The 23052-nt window shown below is 43.4% G+C and overlaps 1 protein-coding gene and 2 pseudogenes across 2 annotated transcripts in view; 2 read left to right on the top strand and 1 right to left on the bottom strand.

Annotated features, from left to right (window-relative positions):
* LOC141567441 (translationally-controlled tumor protein-like) overlaps positions 1–23052 on the bottom strand; it is a 29078-nt pseudogene that overhangs the window by 847 nt on the left and 5179 nt on the right. Inside the window, exon 3 of the transcript XR_016022001.1 lies at positions 16499–16540. The product of XR_016022001.1 is annotated as a translationally-controlled tumor protein-like (transcript). The remainder of the gene's footprint in view (positions 1–16498; positions 16541–23052) is intronic.
* LOC109435685 (small ribosomal subunit protein eS6 pseudogene) lies at positions 2076–6132 on the top strand (annotated as a pseudogene).
* On the top strand, positions 11878–22986 carry CXCL17 (C-X-C motif chemokine ligand 17). Its single transcript, XM_019713750.3, has 4 exons — positions 11878–12126; positions 18669–18749; positions 19472–19573; positions 22543–22986. The coding sequence occupies exons 1-4, from the start codon at positions 12048–12050 to the stop codon at positions 22638–22640; spliced, it is 360 nt and encodes a 119-aa protein (XP_019569309.1). The 5' UTR covers positions 11878–12047; the 3' UTR covers positions 22641–22986.

The following is a 23052-nucleotide window of genomic DNA, read 5'->3' on the forward strand; positions in this document are numbered from 1 at the left end:
TCGGCAAGAATACCACAGAATGGCTGCTGTGGGGGCAGAGCCCCAGAAAGTAGTTTACAGGCTCTCGGCCTCACGTGGAGGAGTGCTGGCTCGGGTAGTGGATGGCCGTCAGCTGTGGCTGATTGGCCGTCAGCTGTGGCCGGTTAGCCAATTGGCCACCGATATAACTGCTGCGGCTACGGAGGAGAGAGAAGGAGAAGAGAGAAGAATGGGGGCTGGCAAGAAGATGGCGACTGGGCTGGCAAGCGTGGATGGCGGTTTGCGGACAGTGTGGATCCAGCCTCCAGTGAGAGTATAGTGCCGCCAGAGAGAATATAGTGGTATGACTCCCCTACCTATGGCTCCGTGGGTGTTCCTTTTTGGCCTCACCATATCCTGCGTTATGTGGGGAGCCGGACCAGAGACCCTGCAGGCCTCCCCGCACGACAAATGGCGCAGCGAGCACGGTCCCCCGCACGACAAATGGCGCAGCGAGCAGGGTATGGTGCCAGCCAAAGCTCTCCAAAGGACGGTGGAGCAGTTTGTGTTTATGAACACTGAGTCTCTGAAAGACCAAGAGGAGCAGCTGCCGGAGAGCTGGACCCCCGTGGAGGGGTGGGAGGACGTGGACGGTTCTCCCACCAGCACAGGAAAAGCCATGCAGCTGCTGGAGAGATGGAGCCCCGTGGAGAGGTGGAAAGATGTGGATGGTTCCCCAACCAGCACAGGCCGGAGAAAGCGAAGGTCGTTGCAGCCCTGTGGGCTGGGGAAGTTCCTGCTCAGGCAGCCCGGATGCAGGACTTATAGTCCCAGGAGGTAACGCTTGCTGAGTCCTCCGTGGGAGATAGGGTGAGGTCAAGGTCGTCCCTCACCCCCAGGACAGCCCTGGAGAAATGACTATGTACTATGGGGAATTGCCTTCCATCCCTAATTTAATGGACAGCTTGACTGTTTGGGAACTTACCACCTTGTGGTGGACCTGGGGGATGTTTGCTTTTGTGTCTTGACTGGCCGCCATTGAGAATATGTAAGCACCTTGATTGTGAGTCGCTGTTGTTCCAGCAGGGTACCCTGAGAGGCACAGAGAGAGTGGCAGTGCCCTGAGAGCCCTGGCTGAGTCCAGGAAGTCTGGCTGTGCCCACAGAGAGTGGCAGTGCCCTGAAAGCCCTGGCTGAATCCAGGAAGTCTGGCTGAGCCCTGAAGATGCCCTGGTTGTGCCCAGGAAGTCGGGCTGTATCCCAGAGAGAGTGGCAGTGCCCTGAGAAACCCTGGCTGTGTCCAGGAAGACAGGTGGTACCCTAAGAAGTCCAGGAAGTCTGGCCGTGCCCAGAAGCACTGGTGGTGCCCTGAGAAACCCTGGCTGTGTCCGGGAAGACAGGTGGTACCCTAAGAAGTCCAGGAAGTCTGGCTGTGCCCAGAAGCACTGGTGGTGCCCTGAGAAACCCTGGCTGTGCCCGGGAAAACTAGTGGTACCCTAAGAAGTCCAGGAAGTCTGGCTGTGCCCAGAAGCACTGGTGGTGCCCTGAGAAACCCTGGCTGTGCCCAGAGAGCCTGGCTGTGTCCAGGATATTGCATTCACCTTCAGGCTCCTCGCACAGGGCCCCTCGCGGAAGACGCTTGTCGCGTAGATTGTGAGGCGAGAGCCTGTAGGGGTGGAGTGTGGGGGCAGAGCCCCAGAAAGTAGTTTACAGGCTCTCGGCCTCACGTGGAGGAGTGCTGGCTCGGGTAGTAGATGGCCGTCAGCTGTGGCTGATTGACCGTCAGCTGTAGCCAGTTAGCCAATTAGCTGCCGATATAACTGCTGCGGCTACGGAGGAGAGGAGAGGAGGAGAAAGAATGGGGGCTGGCAAGAAGATGGCGGCTGGGCTGGCAAGTGTGGATGGCGGTTTGCGGACAGTGTGGATCCAGCCTCCATTGAGAGTATAGTGCCGCCAGAGAGAATATAGTGGTATGACTCCCCTATCTGTGGCTCCGTGGGTGTTCCTTTTTGGCCTCACCATGTCCTGCGTTCTTATGTGGGGAGCGGGAGCAGAGACCCCGCAGGCCTCCCCGCACGACACTGCTGTGTTTTCTCAGTCCATTTTATCAGAAGGCCCATGATTTCCACACCTCTCATTACTGGTAATGTAAACTTTGAACACCTGGCTAAGGTTTCTCCACGGTGAAATGACTGTTTTACACAGAAGCTTTTTCAAACTACCAATGCCTGGGCCACCCCATTGACCAATCAAATCAGGCTCTCTGGAAATAAGGCACAGGCATTGGTAGGTGTTAAATGCCCAGCAGGTGATTCTAACCAACATCCAGAGTTGGAAACCACCAGCTTAGACAATGAAGATTAAAACACTGGAAATCAGCAAGGAACCCATTCCTTGGGCCTCTCTTTAAAAAAATAAAAAACGAAACAACCACCACAACAACAAAAAACCAGTCAGTTCCAGCCACAGATAAGTATATCTGGACTTCGGCATGGACCATGATAGGGGAAAGGAAAGCAAAAATTCCCAACTGAGGGCCAGCCCGGTGGCTCAGGCGGTTAGAGCTCCAGGCTCCTAACTCCGAAGGCTGCCGGTTCCATTCCCACATGGGCCAGTGGGCTCTCAACCACAAGGTTGCCCGTTCAACTCCTCGAGTCCCACAAGGGATGGTGGGCTCCGCCCTCTGCAACTAAGATTGAACATGGCACCTTGAGCTGAGCTGCCGCTGAGCTCCCAGATGGCTCAGTTGGTTGGAGTGCTTCCTCTCAACCACAAGGTTGCCGGTTCAACTCCCGCAAGGGATGGTGGGCTGTGCCCCATGCAACTAGCAACAGCAACTGGACCTGGAGCTGAGCTGCACCCTCCACAACTAAGACTGAAAGGACAACAACTTGACTTGGAAAAAAGGCCTAGAAGTACATGCTGTTCCCCAATAAAGTCCTGTTCCCCTTCCCCAATAAAATCTTTTTTAAAAAAAATACTTTCCCATTAAAAAAAAAAAATTCCCAATTGAGAAAGTGACAAGTGAGTAGACTGCTGTCCAATAAAAAGAGAAGGCAGGTCACTAAGTAAAATGTCCAGCCCTTTAGTCTCTTTTCCCTCCAGACCTCAGAAAAACTTTTACTGCAGTGAAAGCACAACCCATGTAATTTTACTATCATAAGCTCCTGACATGAGCTCCTAATTGCCTCTGGAGGAGGGAATTATGGATAATATGATAAAATATACAACCACACACGCAAAGATGAACTCTTCTGGGCATGGCTGAATGAATAATTCACAGAATCCAGGTCACAGGTATGTGATCTCCCTTAAACAACCTTTGTCTCCCCACTTGGTCTTTTGTACGTAATCTCTTCTAGAGGCCTGGAACTTGGGGCCGAGGTAAGACAGTGAGGACCTTGTAAATTTCATGAACTAGGAAGGTATACACATCTCCTGTGCCCAGGGTAAAGAAGAAATAATACTGTGCCCAACTTCCTTAGCATTATTCACTTGGGGTTTCTTTTCTATAAAGAGATTTCATCAACGGGCCATCTGATAACATGCACAGAAATTTGACCAAAAAGCAGAGGCAGAAAGGAGCCAGATGAGAACTAGCCCCACAATATTCACAAACTGCTAGGATCTGGGGCTGCTGGTGCAGGGGGAGCTGCCGCTAGTCAATGGGACGAAAGAGAAGGTAACGCTGACACTCAGGGAAGAGTCAAAAAAATCAACTCAATGATCCCTCCATTATTACACAGCCAATTATTCCTCAAGCCCCTCTAACAGGTGTCACAGAGAGGGCTGGCACATAAGTAAATGCTAAAACATGGGTGAAATAATTTATAGAAGTGTGGGACCAACGAGGTCAGGAGTGGCTGGGAAATGCTTCATGAAAGAGACAGGATTCAGGTCAGGCCTGTGGAAGGTTACGTCTCAGAAACAGAGACCAGGAGAATCACAGGCAGGGGACCAGGGGTCAGGCACCATTGTAGATGCCAGGTTTGAAGGCGGTTTCAGGAATCAGAGTGGGTTTGCATGTTGTTTTATTTACTCCTTTCTCCCACCGCATGGGGTGTTTTCACAGGAGGACGCTGATGCTCAGGAAGGTGAAGTGCTCTTTTTCATGGCATCTCGGAGGCGGTCGGCTGCGTCAGGATGAAGCTGAACATCTGTCTCAGCCACTGGCTGCCAGAAACTCACTGACGTGGACGATGAACGCAAACTTCGTACGTTTTATGAGAAGCGTGTGGCCACAGAAGTTGCTGCTGACGCTCTGGGTGAAAAATTGAAGGGTTACGTGGTTTGAATCAGTGGTGGGAACGACAAATAAGGTTTCCCCATGAAGTGGGGTGTCATGACCCATGGCCGTGTCCGCCTGCTCCTGAGTAAGGGGCATTCCTGATACAGAGCAAGGAGGCCTGGAGAAAGAAGGCGCAGACCTGTTCGGGCTTGCATTGCGGATGCCCATCTGAGTGTTCTCAACTTGGTCATTGTATAAAAAGGGGAGAAAGGTATTCCTGGTCTCACTGATGCTACTGTGCCTCGTTGCCTGGGGCCCAAAAGAGCTGGCAGAACCGCAAACTTTTCAGTCTCTCTAAAGAAGATGAGGTCTGCCAATATGTTGTGAGAAAACCCCAAACGAAGAAGGTAAGAACCCCAGGACCAAAGCACCCAAGATTCAGCGTCTTGTTACTCCACACATCCTGCAACACAAACACCGGCGTATGGCTCTGACGAAACAGCGGACTAAGAAAAATAAGGAAGAGGCCGCAGAATATGCTAAACTTTTGGCCAAGAGAATGAAGGAGGCCAAAGAAAAACAAAAACAGGAACAGATTGCCAAGAGACGTACGCTGTCCTCTCTGAGAGCTTCTACCTCTAAGTCTGAGTCCAGTAAAAAATGAGATTTTCTAAGAATAACAAATATATAAGATCAGACATTTGAAAAAAAGGTGAAGTAATTTGCCAAGGTCGGTGGTGGACCTGGGATTATGTCTGACTCCAGAGCCAGGCCAGTACTGCTACCACTGAGAAAGGCCTGAGCGTGGTGTGTCTAGGGAACAGGAAGGAGTGGGGAGAGTTATGGTAAAAAGAAAGGGGTAAGAAACAGGGAAGTTAGGGAAGCTTGCTAAAGTGGGACCACACTTTGTACAGACTTGAAAACTAGATAGAAATATTGATCTGTGGTTATAGAAGAGCCACTGAAGGTTTTGAGTAAGGGAGTAACCAAAGTGACGGCTTGAGCAAAGCTAAAGGGGGGGGGGGGTGTAAAAATGGGAGCTCTGGGTTCCTAAGCTAAAGAGGTGCCACTAACAAGAGTACAGGGGGCCACATGATGTAGTGGAGCGAGAACTGGACTAAGAGTCAAAAGCTTGGGTTTAAATGCAAAACGTTCCACACTAACGTCCTTACTATATTGGGCAAGTCCCTCCCTCTATATTTCAGTTTCTCTTCATCCACAAATCGGGTGAAGGGAAAATTAATCTCTGACCTCTAAAGCTTTGCTACTCAAAGTGTGGTCCACCAACCCGCAGCAACAGCATCATCCAAAATCTTATTAGAAATGCAAAATCTCAGGCCCCGCCAGAAGAATCAGATCTGTATTTAAACAAGACCCTCAGGGGTTCCGTAAGCACGTTAAACGTTTGAGACACTTCTCTAAAGTGTCTTCCAGTTCTAAAATGCAATGGTTTCAGGCTTACCTCAGCTCTGACCCTTCACAGGAAAAAAAAAATAGGAAGAAGAAACGAAGTTTACCTAGTCGCTTCATTTGTGACATTTCCCTACTCCTAAGCTGGGCTCCCAGACGTGCCCATATTGGCGAGTTCTTAGGAAACACCGGTGGGGCAGCGCTGCCACCTGGTGGTCCTGATCGGGAAATGCACTGAAGTCTTCATGTTCTCACCAGTAAAGGAGAAAGGGGAGGGTTGGCAAAGGGGGTGAAGTCCAAGTCACAGATTAGATAAGTGAATCTCGAGCACCCACAATGCCTGGCAGTCACTGTCAGACAGAGCTCAGGCCGCATCAGAGTAATGTCACATTTCAAAGGGCAGTTTTTATAAGACCTAATGAAATGTGATATTAGTGGGAAACCTGGTTCCAAGCCAAGCTCTGCCCTAGTAACCTTCAAAATAAAAAATCACTATGATAGTTATTTTCAGACATCCAGCCCCTGCCTGAACTCTACCCGTAAACTTGTAATTTTTCAAGGAAACTACTTTACTGGGACAGTTCTTTCTCATCCTGAGCCAAAATGTGTCTGATGCATACTCACCAATTCTAGTCCTACGCTCTCTAGGCACCGCAAAAGGACTAAAACCTTTTCACACAACACCTTCAAATATTTGTGAACGACCTTCAAATATTTCACACAACGACCTTCAAATATTTGTGAACAATGACCATGAATGAACCCCTCCCAGCTTCCCTCAGCCACTTCCCTACACTCTCCTACCACTTTCAAAGGGCAAGTGAAGTGTGTCAACCACAGGAAACTCCGAATTCTAGGAGTGTTCTAAGCAAAGCAGCAGAGCCACAGACTACCCATTTCCCCATTTTGAGCACCTCACGTGTATTTAGAAAGTAAAATGCTACATCGACTGATTTGAGGACACTGAGTTTTCTTACCTGTGCTGCTGTTCAGTCATCCCATTCCTGTGTAGATGTACACATTTTAGTCAATTTTATAACAAACATTTATTAGAACCTGCACTGGAGGGACAAAGGTGAATCAGACCTGGTCGCTGCCCTCACTGAGCTCTAGGTTATGGAGGGAACCAAAAAGAAGAAGGAGAAGACTGGTCTTGGGGCATAGAGTCTAAACCCACAGCAGAATGGCTAGGTAGAAAAGCATGTCCGTCATCCCCAAGTTTTGCAAACGTTTTTATACATCAAGTGGGATGAAGAAAGATGTAAGGACTTATTTTAGCTTTAGACAGGGCATGGGCCAATTCTGGGATAGGCTCAGCAGAGTCTGCAAGGAAGACGTGTCTGCTCCTGTGGATTAGTTGTGGGCAAGAGATTGGAAAATTCATGTGTAAATAAGCAGAGGCTCCTGGGGTTCAATGGCACCTGGCTATTCTCTCTTTTGGATAATCCCAGAAATAGTTAGCTGGAAATTAATCCTAAATTCCAACAGATATACAGGAATGTCAGCAGTCTTTTGTCAGAGCCTGTCCACAGCTATTAACAGGGGAACTGTTTTGTGTCTTTCTTTCACTCTCTGGCTGCTGTAATTTTAATTTACAACATCTCAGAATTTTTTTCTTGTAAATATCAATGGGCTTGAGGGACACAAAGCCCCCTCCTCTGGTACACAGGACCCTATACCCCACCCCAAGTCCATGGAGGGGAAAATCAGACAGAATTAACTGACAGGGAGCCAGGGCCTGGGGAGAGCAGAAGGGTAAACAGACTGAGGGGACCAGAAGGAAGGTCTGAGGAGGAGCTCCCTGATCCTGCAGCAGCCTGGGAGTGGACTGACAGACAACTCAATGGGAAAAGTAAAATATCCCGGGTAGGTTCCATGTGTATGCATGACCATTTATCAATAACATTTTCTTTCTGGTAATGGACTGCACTTTCACATGCTTTCTAATACATCAGACCTAGCTGAGGTGTTACAAAAATACCACTCAATTCAACAAACCTTTATAGAGTACTCCCAGAGTACCAGGCCCTACATAAGTTCAGGAACACAAAATTGAACAATAAATAGTCCCTACCCTCAAAGGCACCCATCCAATTAGCTTCATGCTTCTTCTCTACACTGCCCTCCTGTCTGCCCTCCACCAACCCAAATCCTTCCCTACCCTGAGATCGGCCCAAGTTCCACCTGACCTAGAGTCCCTTGAGCTACTCTCAGTCCACAGCGAACTCCTGCTACTTCTGAAATTTGGTTTCACGTATATCCCTAGGTTTTATGAAGTATATGTCATCTCCTTAGTTAGACTTGAGCCTCCTAAGGACAGGGACCATTGCTAAAATTTTCCAGAGAGAAACCACATCAGTGGCTTATATCAGACCAAGCTCAGGCCAAGCCCTAGCCTTCAACAGGAGGACAAGACAATCTCCACTGCCTAGAACAGTGCCTGGTCCCCTGCAGGTGCTTGATAAACTTTGTAGTAGAAAAGACTACAATCAACTCTCCAACATGGCAATAGGCAGGAATAATTTGAAAATTGAAAGGGTAAGAATGATCAAACAAAAATCGCAAAGGATTGGAAGACTAAGCCACTGAGCCCCTCAGCACACCTACTACAGAAGGCCACTCTACTAAGACCAGGCAACACAGCAGCCCTACCTAATACACAGAAACAAACACAGGGAGGCAGCCAAAATGGGGAGACAATGAAACATGCTCCAGATGAAAAAGGGAACCAAGCTCCAGAAAAAGAACTAAACAAAATGGAGACAAGTAATCTACCAGACGCAGAGTTCCAAACACTGGTTATAAGGGTGCTCAATGAGCTCAGGGAGAACTTCAACAAAGAGATAGGAAACATAAAAGTGGACATAGAAAACATAAAATAGAACCAGTCAGAAATGAAGAATACAATAATGGAAATGAAAAATATAGTACAGGGAATCAACAGTAGATTAGATGAAACAGAGGATCAAATCAGCAACTTAGAAGATAAGGTGGCAGAAAACACCCAATTAGAACAGCAAAAAGAAAAAAGAATCCAAAAAATTGAGGAGAATTTGAGGGGCCTCTGGGACAACCTCAAGCATACCAACATTCGTATCAAGGAGAAGAGAGAGAGCAAGGAATTGAAAACTTATTTGAAGAAATAATAATAGAAAACTTCCCTAACCTGGCAAAGGAAATATATATATACAAGTCCAGGAAGCACAGAGAGTCCCAAACAAGATGAACCTAAAGAGGCCCACACCAAGACCCAACATAATTAATAATGCCAAAGGTTAAAGACAAAGAGGGAAATCTTTTTTTTTCCCCTTCTTCTGCCTCCCTCTGCCCCCACTCTGGTTCAAGCCGTTGTTTCTCAGTCTAGTCGTGTAGGACACAGCTCCCTGACCCATGCTGGTAGTATGAGCTTTGTGCAGTCCATCGCCAGTCAGTCTCATGCCAGCTGAGCAGCCGGTGCACGGTAACACTGGAAGCACTCAGCAGCCCATGCCAACCTCCGGCTGCTCACAGCAGCCCAGCTCCAGGGAGAGCTGTTGTTCACAATCTTAGCTGTAGAGAGCACAGCTCACTGGCCCATGTGGGAATCGAACCGACAACCTTGGTGTTAGGAGTACGGTGCTCCAACTGCCTGAGCCACTGGGCTGGCCCTGAAGAATCTTTAAAAGCAGCAAGAGAAAAGCAGTTAGTTACCTACAAGGGAGCTCCCATAAGACTGTAAGCTGATTTCTCAACAGAAACTTTGCAAGCCAGAAGGGATTGGCAGGAACTTTTCAAAGTGATGAAAAATAAGGACCTACAACCAAGATTACTCTACACAGCAAAGCTATCATTTAGAATCAAAGGACAGATAAAGAGCTTCCCAGACAAGAAAAAGCTAAAGGAGTTCATCACCACCAAACCAGAATTATAAGGAATCTTAGAGGGACTTCTTTAAGATGGGGAAAAATAATAATAATGATAATAATAATAATAAATATGAATATAAAATGGCAATAACTACATACCTATCAACAATTACTTTCAATGTAAATGGATTAAATGTTTCAATCAAAAGATTGGGGAGCTGAATGGATAAGAAAACAAAACCCTTACATATGCTGCCTATGAGAGACTCACTTCAGATCAAAAGACCCACAGAGACTGAAAGTAAAGGGATAGAAAAAGATATTTCATGAAAGTGAAAACAAACAAACAAACAAAAGATCCGCGGTAGCAATACTTATACCAGACAAAATAGACTTTGAAACAAAGACTGTAACAAGAGACAAAGAAGGACCTAATAATCCTACTTCTGGGTATTTATCCGAACAAACCAAAAATGCTACTTCAAGGGGATGTGCTCATCCGTATGTTCATTGCAGCATTATTTACAATAGCCAAGATAGGAAGGCAGCCTGGGTGTCACTGAACGGATGAATGGATAAAGAAAATGTGGTACATATATACAGTGGAATATTACACAGCTGCAAAAAAAAAACAACACCCTGAAATCTTGCTATCTGTGACAACATGGATGGACCTAGAGGGTATTGTGCTAAGTGCAGTAAGTTAGACAGTGAAAGACAAATGTCATATGATTTCATTTACAAGGAATCTAAAGAACAAAATAAGCAAATGGAACAGAAACAAACTCATAGATACAGAAAACATTTTGATGGTTGCCAGATGGGAGAGGCGTTGGAGGTGGGTGAAAAGGGGAAGGGATTAAGAAGTACAAATTGGTTGTTATATGCTAGTCATGAGGATGTAGGGTATAGCATAAGGAATATAGTCAATAATATTGTAATAACTACGATATGTATGGTGTCACTGGGTACTAGATCTATTGGGGGATAGATAGGAGAGGGGTTTGGGCAGGGTGAAAAAGGTGAGCTGATTAAGAAATATAAATTGGTAGGTACAAAATAGTCATGGAAATGTAAAGTATAGGGGATATAATCAATAATGTGGTAATAACTATGTATAATGCCAGGTGGGTACTACTCAGGGGGATCACTTTCTAAATTATATAAATGTCTAACCACTAGCCTGTATACCTGAAATAATATAAAATAATATTGAATGTTAACTCTAATTGAAAAGTTTTAAAGGGGGGGAAAAGATAAAGAATAAGAGGTTCAAAGTTCCAGATATAAAACAAATAAGTCTTCAGCATGTAATATACAGCATAGAAATAGTCAATAGCATTGTGATCGTGTGGTACAGTGCCAGGTGGTTGCTGGACGTATCATGGTGATCAATTTAGCACAGGGAATATTATCAGTAATGTGGTAATAACTCTATATAGTGCCAGGTGGGTACTGTTGAACAACTGTGATGTACATCTGAAACTAATATAACACTGTACGTTAACTGTATTTTAATAAAAATATTTTTTAAAAGTCAAAAAGGATTTGACTCATGCCTTGCCTCTTTCCTTTTCTGAGGTGAAACAGTCACACCACCTTTTCTCACTCCCGCTTGGAGGCTTCCTTGTTAACTTTCCTTTAGCCCCCAACGTAGTATCACCCAGCATTGAAGCCTGGCCTCTCCTCTTTCTTTGAGCACATTTCCTAGTCTCTAGAATGAGTCACGGTGAGTAAGTGTTAATGTTCTGTAACCTTTAACATTTACTTTAAGTAGTGTACCCTCTTCTTTTATCTTAGGCCGTTTCCAAACAAGGTCTGGAGCCAGGAGTTCCAGCAGCCTTTCCTATGGTTCCTGTTGCCCAAACCCTCTTGGACCTGAAGTGCTACGGCTCTTCCACCAGCCGAGTTCCCACTCTGGGAGTGACTAGGCCAAAGCCACCTTCCAGACCAACAATTAGGAGGCCTGGTCAAACCCACTGCTCCAGGGGCAGCGTTTCAGGCAAGAGAGAAAGCCTCTCCTCCTTGATCCTGTCTCCCACCTTCTGTGAAGTGGAGGAAACCAAACGAGTGAGGACACAGGACAAGTTGCCAGGCAACACCACCACTATTGCTGAGATTGTGCCAAGGATGGGAGCAGAGTAGCTATGGGGGAAACAGACTCATCCTCTCTGCTGTCAACCCTTAGTACTCACTTTCCTGCCAGATATTAAGCTAGAAAGTGTCACTGAAAGGTATAAGGAAATGCAAAGGAGCAAAAAGGCTTGGGGAAGAACTCATAACACGTTGGGGATACGGAAGTGGGAAGGAGGAGGGGAGGGAATGAGTATTACTGCCAAGTTATCAGCCACTTATGTTCTTAAGAATGCTTCACGTCTTTTGTGTGACTAGTTTTACCTCCCGTAAAACACATGGTACAACCTGTTGCCTAACAAGGCCAGCGTCACTTAGCTGTTCTCGCCCTCCAATGGGATCACTGGCCTGGGATTAGCGCGCAGACCCATAAGCCAAACACAGAGGCCTGAGCCATCCCAAGAAGTCAGGAGCCTCTAACTGGGAACCTTCCACACCGTCTTTAAGCCACTTACAGCAGCACCAACAGTTGCAATGAAACTTCTCATTTCTTTTCTCCTTCTGTTGCTGCCCCTGATGCTGATGTCCGTGGTCTCTAGCAACCCAAATCCAGGTAAATAAGATTAATTTTCTATTAAAGGGGGAAATGGAGGGGAGGGGGAAATGTGGCAAAACAGAAAAGAAAATGTGGCAAAAAAATATGCACTGAAATGTAGCTCCTTTTAGCAATAGGGATTTGGGGCAAGTCAGCCTATTTGAGTGCCTGTTTCCTCATTTACAAAAGGGAGAAAACTGTACAGTGGTACCTTGGTTTTCGAATGTCTCCATTGACGAACATTTTGGTTTACGAACGCCGTAAATTTTATGGATCTATGGTATCATTAGATAGTAAAATTCATGCTAAATTTGCAGTTTTAGGGGTTGATTTTAAAGGTCTGGAACGGAGTAATCCATTTTGCATTACTTTCTATGGGGAAACCGTGCCTCGGTTTTCGAACGTTTCAGAACTCGAACGGTCTTCCAGAACGGATTGCATTAGAAAACCGAGGTACCACTGTACTTGCATCCAAAAAGTGTTGTGAGAGCTAAATGAAATACTGTATGTGGAAATGTCTGAAACTATAACTGGCAAAGAAAAAAACAAACTGGCTCAACAAATATTTGCTCCTTTACCTTCTCCCCCAATCTCTTTTGCAAAAGACTAGTGAATTTCCCCAAGGTGGCAGTGGTGTAAAGGTGTTGAGGGCAATTGTACATTCGTAGAAGATAAGGAAGTCCTTGCTTATATTCTCTATAGTGCACCAGACATCCCACCAACAATTTTAATGCTATTTAATGGTAAAGTAATAAACTATATAAATCACACCACCAGATAGTAGATTTGAAGCTTTAGCCACACCAAGCCCTGTTTTAACAGATCACCTTTGGGGAAGCAGACCCTCAGTTAGGGTTTTGGAATCGGCTCCCGTGGCCCAGCCCTTAGCAGAACAACCATGCAGAAGAGAGTTCATCCCCATATATGTTTCTTCTTGAGAGAAGAACCAGATCCCCAAGGGACACTTTAAGGTGAAACAGCTTTGATACAATACTCAGCATGAACTTGGTCCTAAAATCAGAAGTCCACCCTATTCCACCCCAATTTCAGACTTCGTCTCCCTTGTAGAGAGAGCCCTCTGGAAGCTGCCGGGTCCCATGGCCAAGACCACCTTTCTGGAGTGGAAGGCATTTCCCTCACTATGACAGACCCCAAGGCTAGAGTCCACAAACCTTGAGTCCTCGGCCTGAATCGAAGCTCTCGCCACAACCTGCCTTTCCAATCCACCCCCTCCACTTACTAACAAATGCTCTGTGCTTCACCTAAGCTAGACTGTTGGCTATTCCCTGAAAAGGTCTTATACTTTCCCACCAGCTCAACTTTGCTCATACACCCAGCTCCAAAACCACCTCCTCTCCACAGCCTTAATTCCTGCCATGATTGCACATGAGTTCTCCCTCCTATGGACATGCTCAGCCCTAGCTTGACTCTCTCTTTGCACTTATCATATTCTGCCTTATACGGAAGGTGCTGGTGTGCCTCTCCTACCTCCACCCCCTGCCCTTCTAGACTGAAACCTTGGTGACACAATCTGGTGTATTGTTTCCATATCCCTCACACTCTCCAGCACAGTTCTCAGTAAATATTTGCTGAGTGAAAGAATAAATCCTCAGGTTTCTAAGTTCGAAGACTCTACACCTGGATTTGATAGCAGCTCTATTAACATTTGAGGCTGGATGAGTCTTTGTTGTAGAGGCTATTCTGTGTACTGTAAGGTGTTTAGCAGCATCCACATGGCATCTACACGCTAGATGCCAGTAGCAGCCTCCCCCACCCCATAAGATAGACAAAAATATCTCCAGACCTTGCCTGGAGGGGAACCCACTCCCCAGTTGATGACCACTGCTCTACACCAATAGTTCTCATTGAGTAAACGGACTGAGTCAAGTTTCTAAAGTAGCGCCTAAGGCACAAGGGCGATCAATCGGGAAAGCTCACTATGCCGCCAGGTGGCGCTATTACAAACCACATCCCATCGACAGTGGCCACCAAGCTCAAGGCTTCTTTCAGCCAAGCACAGTATTGCACGGCAGGGCTAAGTCGGGCTAGAGGAAATGACACACCACCACCCCTCAAAAAAACCCAAAGTAAAATCTGATCTTGTTTTATCTCTTAAAATAACCACATAGTCGTACATGCTCAATATGCTTTCCACAGGAAAGGGGGGGAAGATAAGTGAGAATATATGAGACTATTAGGAAATAAATTACTTGTAATAATAGCTTAGTCACTACTTATAATAGTACTTATGAATATAAAATTACTTATAATTATAGCTGACATGTGTTCAGCACGTCTAAGTGGCAGGCACTGTTCTAAGCACTTCACACATATCATCTCATTGTGTCCTCACGGAAATCTAACGTATATTTTTTAATTTTTAACTGTCCACTTTTCAGACTTTTAAAAATGTTGTAAAAATAATCAGAGTTCCAGTATATCCTTCATCCAGGTTATTTCAAATAACATCTTACATAACCATAATATGATAATCAAAACCTGGAAACTAGCATTGATACAATACTATTAACTAATGTACAAATATTCAAATTTTCCTAATCATACCATTAATGTCTTTTTCCTGGTCCAGAATCCAATCCAGGTCCTACACTGAATAAAGTCATCACGTTTCCTTGATCTCCTCCAATCTAGAGTAGTTTCTTTGCTTTCCTTCTCTTTCATGACCTTGACACTTTCGAATCAGATACTCATATTTTGAATCAGATACTCATATTTTGTAGACTTTCCCCCAACTTGGGTTTGTCTGGTGTTTCCTTATGATGAAGTTCGGATTATGCATTTTTGGCAAGAACACCACAGAAGTGACATGTGCCTTCTCAGTGCACCACACCAGAAGGCCCATGACATCAGTCTCTCTCATTACTGGTGACGTTACCTTTGAACACTTGGATAAGGAGGTGTCTGCCAGGTTTCTCTATAGTAACTGTAAAGTAACTATTTTTCCCATTGTAATTAATAAATTATCTTGTAGAGAGATATTTTGAAACTATACAAATAGCCTGTTTCTTCTTATCATACTGTTGCCCACCGATTTTTAAAATCCATGGATGAGTCCTGCCTACAACGAGTATTTCTATGGTATTCGCCAAATGGTGATTTTCTATTTCCATCATTCCTTCTACATTTATTAATTGGAATTCTACTATAAGAAAGAACTGTACCTTCTCTCCTATGTATTTATTCAATTATTTATTTATATAAGACTCATGAATATTTATCAATTATAATCCATTACTATCATTCTTTATTATGTTGTTCATATTGTCCCAAAATTGACCATTGAGAGCTCCTACAAGTTGGCTCCTATGTCTTTTTAACATGTCATTTTTTTAACAGTTCTGACACAATAAGATGTTCCAAGCTCATCTTGTATTTTCTTGCCCCAGGTCTGGAATCAGCTATTTTTCCAAGGAGCCCTGGTTCCTTTCATGGGAGAATGGTATTCACAAACCACGGGCACTAGGTATTGCCCATGGCTTCTGGGCCCTCTAGTGGAAAGAGCTAGGAAATAGATGTACGCATACACACACACAAATGTACTGTTAGCCCCATTTTACAAATTACATAAATGAGACACAGAAAAGTTAAGCAACTTGTCCAAAATCACAAAGCTAGCGGAACTGGGATATTAAAATAATGATAAATCTACCAAAAGTCCCAACAAGTGGAACTTCTTTACACATACAATTCAGCAAAAACAAGCCTAATATACCAATATAGACACTCTCTTTGGGAAATAACTAGAAGTCTGCAATTATAACCACAATAAAAACGATCATGTACTGAACACCTACTTGGGCACTGGGCACCCACAGTAGCTCATTTATTGCTAACAATTCTGCAAGGTAGATACTCCTGTACTCATTTTACAAATCAGAGAACCAACAGTCAAAGAAGCTAAGTGACTTGTCCAAGACTACATAGTGAAGTAGCAGAGCAAGTAGTTAATCCCAGGTCTGTCTGGATATAAAGTCCATGTTTATTCCACTGTGTCAGTATTTTCCAAAACTGTGTTTAGGTGGAATATAAAGTAGTTTTTACTATAATAGTTATATGTTTATTTTAATGTATGTTAGAAAAATCTAATCATGTATCAACCCATAATCTCACAGATAATATTGCATAGGACGAGGCTGTTTTTAAGCAAATTAAATTTACTTAAAGTAAACACATGGAGTAAATAATAATAGAAGAGGTACAAGCTATAGCAAAAATCATAAAGGTGGCCCATAAGTGCTATAGTGACATGTAGCTTCATTTTCAGTCACACCATGAAATTGAGGTGACGTAGGGCTGCAGAAAGTACAACAGACTAAGACTCTCAGACCAGAGTTTTAGCTCTAGATGTGTCACCATTACCTTTATTTACCTGGGCATTTTGTTTGCTCTCTCTGGACCTCAGTTTCCTTGTCTGAAAAATAAGAGATAGTGATTTAGTTATTTAATACAATCCTTTTAAAAGCAATTTCATAATGATATCAAGAAACATAAAACTGTTCTTAACTTTTGACCCAGAAATTCCACTTTGGGAAATCTCGCCCAAGACAATAATACAAAATTTGGAAACTAGTTACAAGTACACAGAAATTTATCAATATCCAGAAATAATGCAATCTAAATATTCAGCAATGGGTGAACAGTTAAATAATGTGTTGGGAGTATTGTGCCATCATTAAAAATGAAGATGACATTGCAACATGCTTATAAAGTAAGCAGAAAGAAATTTGTTCACAAGCTATGAACAAATATATAAAGAAAATCATATGCAGGAAACACACCAAAAGACCAGCAGTTGGTAAGAATAAAGAATTTCTTTATTTGTACTTTTCAAATTTTTTCTAATGTAGTTATATTACATGTAGAATGAAAAAAAAAAAAAAACACACAAAACCTCAATGCAAGGATTCAACCAAGATTCTTCTGGCTCTAATATTCTGTGACTTTTCACTGGAACTAGGAGTAGAAATCAGGTGAGAATAAAATATTAGAAAATTTCAGATTGCAGGGGCTTTGCCTGTTTAAATTATTTTAACAGCACTCAAAACAGCACATGGGAACATTTGGAAACTAGCACTTCAGAAATGATGCAACACCCTCCATCTGTGGCAGAAAGGGCACAAGTCTGGGAAATAAGAGACCTCAACTGAACCAAATGATCTCCAAGGGCCCTCTCTAGACAACTTGTCCATCCACTTACTGAACAAATATTTACCAAGTGCCTACCATGTGTCAGGAACCATGCAGCTGAATAACTACTAAGCTACTGGTTCAGAGTCTAGAAGAGAGAAAGTTTTCAGTTTGCTAGGGCTGCCGTAACAAAATACCACAGGCTGGGTGGCTTAAACAACAGAAATTTATTTTCTCACAGTTCTAGAGGCTAGATAGAATCCAAGATCAAGGTTTTGAAAGTTTGGTTTCTTCTGAGGCCTCTCTCCTTGGCTTGCAGATGGACCCCTTTTGCTACACCCTCACATTTTCATTCCTCTGTGCACACAAATCCCTGGTGTCTCTTTATATGTTCAAATCTCTTCTTATAAGGGCTCCAATAACAGCCTCATTTTAACTCAATCACCTCTTTAATGGCCTTATCTCCAAATACACTCATTCTGAGGTACTGAGGGGTTAGGGCTTCAACATGAATTTGGGGGGACACAATTCAGTCCACAACAGCCTTCAAACAACAAACTATAACTGCAATAATGGAGCTGCATTCAAATATGATGGGGAATGAAAGGGAGGCATAATTAATTCTGCCAGGAATCTCAGAAACTGCTGTACAGAGGACACATCATCTGGGCCTAATTTTAGCTCCAGAATCTCAAGTCTGTATATAAACCATCATCCCTAATTGTCGTAAAAATATTTTAGGTATCACAAAGTGGGAGTAAGACAGCATTGGATGGAGCGGCCGGTTGGCTCAGTTGGTTAGATTGAAAAAAAAAAAAAAAACACAGAAAAACAATGACTTGACTTAGAGCTGATGGGTCCTGGAAAAACACACTGTTCCCCAGTATTCCCCAATTAAAAAAAATAAAAAATCATTGGGTGAGAAGACATTTAAATAGAGGCATGGCTTTGTTCCAGAGGAACAAAGGTAAAAACCATCCTTTTGTAGTTGAACTGGAATTAGGGATTCAAATACAGCGAACTTGGAGGTCAGGTGAAGATCCTGGAATTATTATGGAATAATCTGCTCCTTGCTCTCATTCCTTAATTCATGAGGACTTTCATGTGTGTTTTGGGGGGTGGGGTAAGGTCTTGATTAAGCCCCATCTTTTGTCCTTTCTTCCATCCAGAAGCCATTCTTTCTCCACCTACCTCCAGCTAAGCGTTTCTCTAGGCCAGATATTCGACCTCAATTCCTTATCCATTTAAAATACTCCTCTCTTGAGGACTCGAGTGAAAATACTCTTAGATCACTGAGCAAAAAAGAAAGAGAAATGGAACTGCGCTGACCTAGGTAGCACAACGCTAGGGGACCATTTCTGTCAGCCCCTTCCCTTTCCAGTGCTTGGAAGTGACCTCTTTCCTTCCCACAGAAGTTGCCAGAGACCACAGGGACAAGCGCCAGGCTTCCGGGAGGTGGCTCCAGGAAGGCGGCCAAGAATGTGAGTGCAAAGGTCAGTAACTCAGTATCAACAACGGTGATGCACAGTCTCAATCCCAACGCTCCCCCCTGAGTCCTTGGGACCAGTGCAGAAGTTAACTGAGCTCTCCACCAGCCCACCACGTGCAGCACCCACATTTGTTTTCTTCCTCAGTCTCAGTCAAGAGCTGGACTCCTAAATCTCTGCCTGTCTCCTCCCCCTTACTTTATCCCTAAGAACCCTGGGCTGCCTTCAAAAACTTCCCGGATATTATTCTCAACCTTATTTTACTCACAGGTAAGACTGAAGTCACACAGGCAAAATGGCTTGCCCCAGGTAAAGCAGCCACAAAAGGCTGATACCTAGGTCGTATTCCTTATTTTTCGGTCTCCTTAATGATATCCCGACGCCTTCTCCATCATATTTTTGGCCAACACAGGTCAGGAAAAACGTCTCAGAAATATGTGTGTGTGTGTGTGGGTGTGGGTGTGGGTGTGGGTGTGGGTGTGTGTGTGTATGTATACATGTATGTGTGTGTGTGTGTGTGTGTGTGTGTGTATATATATATATATATATATATATATATATATATATATATATATATCTGGATAGCTCCACTGTTCTGTATTGATGCTTTTCCCCACCCCATTGCAGTAAGAAAAAGGAACTGGAAGGCAAGCAAGACGGCAAGTAAAGCCCTGCCTTACTCTCAAACATATTAACCCTCCCGTCTAAGCAGCAACCTTGTATTTCAGATTGGTTCCTGAGAGCTCCTAAAAGAAAACTCATGGCATTGCCCGGGGTGCCACAGAAGCAGTGCCCTTGTGATCATCTCAAAGGAAATGTGAAAAAAAACAGTAAGTTTCCAAGGAATGGCCTTCCTTACACCAGACTCTCTCTATAGAACCAACTAGGGATGCAGCAAAGGTTGAGAGCAGACGAGAGGTAAGATGAAGACCAGGGTAAACACACGTCAGTCCTTTCTACTGATGTCAACTTGTGGGGAAACAGGAAGAGGAAGAAAAGCAGGATGCGATTCTCCTAATACTAGAGGTTTAACCAAAGTCTTAGATTTTAGAGCCCCATTGCTTATCAAAGTGGAGCGAGATGGGGCTACTGGGGACCTGGTCATTGACCTCTGAAGATGACACCAATGTCGGTGTCAAACAGAATTTGATTCTTCCCTAGTCTAGCAGTTTTTAAATGTCATATAAGAGTAAACTGGCAAATGTTAAACTGATTAATATTATGTTATTATCAAGAACGGGATAAATCCATGGGACGGCTGGATGGCTCAGTTGGTTAGAGCGCCAGCTCTTAACAACACGTTGCTGGTTCGATTCCCGCATGGGATGGTGGGCTGTGTCCCCTGCAACTAAGATTGAAAACAGCGACTGGATTTGGAGCTGAGCTGCGCCCTCCACAACTAGATTGAAGGACGACTTGGAGCTGATGGGCCTTGGAGAAACACAGTGTTCCCCAATATTCCCCAATAAAAATTTAAAAAAGAAGAAGAAAGGGATAAATCCAGATCCTTATCACTGTTGATGGAAGTAAAATACAGTTCACTACTACCTATCAAAAATTTAAATGTGTGTATCTTTTAACCCAGTAATCTCACTTCACGATATCTCTAGTGTAGAACACTAGCATATATACTCAAAGATATATATGCACAAGAATATTAATTATAGTAGTATTTGTATTGACAAATAAATAGAAATAAAAAATGTTCATCAAAAGCAAACTGGGGACACAGCCTCCGCACCTCGCTCCACTCCGACATGGCCCTGCAGAGACCAAGTGGTGCATCGAGTCTCTGATGGCTGTTTTTTTCAGAAGGATGCTGGAAAGGATGGTAACAATGCAATCTCTCCAAGACTGAGTTCCTAAGCATCATGAATACAGAACTGGTTGCCTTCACAAAGAACGAGAAGGACCCCGGTCCTTGACTGCATGATGAAGAAACTGGACCTCAACTGTGATGGGCAGCTAGATTTCTTGACCTTATTGGCTGCTTGGCAGTAGTTTCCATGACCCCTCTACCTGTTCCCAGAAGCACATCTGAGGAGCCCCGGAAGCTGGCCTCCAGACCACCCCTTCCCTTCCAGCCTTCTGGTCATCATCTCCTCACAGACGACACGTACCCTGAGACTGGCACACCCGCCACCCCATGCAGGCCACCCCTGCTGATAGCAATAAAACATTATTTTTTTAAAACACACACACACACTTAAAAAAAAAAAAAGCTGATTTTGCAATTCTGCCGTTGTCAGAAGTAATGAGGTAAAATCATTACGTGTTAATCAGAAAGATATCCACAATACATTATGTGAAAAAAAGATTCAGAGACCCCTTATTTAGCACTCTTCACAGAAATAAATTTCAAGTGGATTAAAGATCTAAATTTGAAAGACAAACTTATAAGGGAATATAGGAGAATATATTTATGACCTTGGGATGGGAAAAGATTTCTTAAATAAGATACAAAAAGTATAATCCATAAAAGAAAAGATTAATAAATCTGACTTCACTGAAATTAAGAAATTTTGGTCATCAAAAGAATAAAATGACTATCTAAAAGTAAAAGATAATATCTGCAATATGCATGACCGATGAAGGATTAATATTAAAAATATATAAAGAATTCCAACAGATCAATGAAAGGAAGGCAGGCAACACAACAGACAAATAGGCAGAAAACGTGAATCAGCCCTTTGGAGACAAGGAAATCCTAATAGCTAATAAACACATGAAGTGGGACTCAACCTTACTGGTAATTGGGAAAATTCAAGTTAAAACCAAACATATATCACTCTACACCATCAGATTGGCATGGTTTTAAAGTCTGACAATTGCAAGTGCTAGCAAACATAGGGCAAAGAAACTCTCATATCCTGCTAATGGAAGTGTAAACTGATAAATCACTTTGGAAAAAAGTGCTGTCAGTTATCTGCTAAACTTTAAGCTCTGTCACCAAGCAATTCCTCTCTTCAGTAAATATTCCAAAGGAATGCATGCTTATATACACCAGGAGACATGCACAAGAATTTCATAGCAGCATTGCTCATAACTACCCCAAACTGAAAATTGACCAATGAATAAATAAATGGTGGTATATTCAAATATTATGTATCAGTGAGAATGAACAAATACGTGACAATGTAAATGAACCTTACAAACATAGCATTGGGTAACCAAGACACAAGAAAATAGCTACAGTATGATTTCATGTAAATAAAATTCAAAAACAGGCAAAATTAAACGAAGATATTTATGAATACATAAGTAAGTGGTAAAACAATAAAGAAAAAAGTAAATGCTTGCAATAAAAGTCAGGATTACCTCTGTGAGGGTGAGAGGGAGAACAGTGATCAGAAAAGGAAGGGGGTTGCTGGCAATATTCTATTTCTAGGCTTGGGTAGTAGTTTCACGAACATCTGCTATATAACTATTTATTGAACTGCACATACTATAAGTTTGTATGAATTTTATAGATGTATAATATTTTGCAATAATAAAAAATGTGTTAAAGGTGCAGAGCAAAACAATATGTATAGTATAAACTCATTTTTGTTTTTAAAAATCAACTATTATGTTTATATATAAAAAGATATGGAAGACTATATAGTAAACAATTAACAGTAGTTAGCTCTGGGGAATGGGGAGTGGAGGTTGAGGAGGTGTCCTTTTACTTTTTACTGGATATATATTTTTATTGTTTTCCACAGGATAAGTCTTACTTTTATAACTTTAAAAGCTCTCATAAAACTAAATTTTTAAAATGGTTTTTAATAGTAGTCTCTTCCCTTTATTTTCACCCTAGGGCACCGAAGGCACCACCGGAAGCCAAACAAGCACTCCAGGGCCTGCCAGCAGTTTATCAGACGTTGCCAGCTAGCAAGCTTTGCTCCGCCTCTGTAGGAGCTCTGAGAGCCCACTCCCCCAGCGAAACATTCTCAGTCAAGGCGGCAGTGAGCTCACCTACAGGACGCTCTTCTCCCACCTCAAGCCCGCCCTCCCTGCCCTCACTCCCTAAATCATTCTAGTGTTCTCAAAAGGCATTTTTCCCTTGATTACTTTGATTATTGTTCCCTCTGGTGCCTTCTTCTCTTATCAGTCTTTTCCCATGCCCTCTCCTTACCCAGGCTTAATAAGCTTAATTACCGGAAAGAAATCGGGAAACCCTGGTTTCCTAGCTGGTCCCACCTGACCCTACGTACAATCACACAAGTAGCAATCAGAAATCAATAAATATTTTTAAACATGATAGGTCAAAATCATTTCTTTCAAATGGGGTCTGGCAACTCACATGCAATCCAGATGACCCGCCCAC

The sequence above is a fragment of the Rhinolophus sinicus genome, chromosome 8 (assembly GCF_057876585.1).
Source record: "Rhinolophus sinicus isolate RSI-liver-muscle chromosome 8, RSI-T2T, whole genome shotgun sequence".
In the NCBI taxonomy this organism is placed as follows: Eukaryota; Metazoa; Chordata; class Mammalia; order Chiroptera; family Rhinolophidae; genus Rhinolophus; species Rhinolophus sinicus.

Excerpts from the sequence above, each read along its gene's own strand:
- CXCL17 (XM_019713750.3), top strand. The coding sequence starts at position 12,048 with ATGAAACTTCTCATTTCTTTTCTCCTTCTGTTGCTGCCCCTGATGCTG. Across the intron at positions 18,750-19,471 it reads CCAAGAATGTGAGTGCAAAG|ATTGGTTCCTGAGAGCTCCT; the intron begins GTCAGTAACTCA and ends CTTGTATTTCAG. Across the intron at positions 19,574-22,542 it reads AGGAAATGTGAAAAAAAACA|GGCACCGAAGGCACCACCGG; the intron begins GTAAGTTTCCAA and ends TTTTCACCCTAG.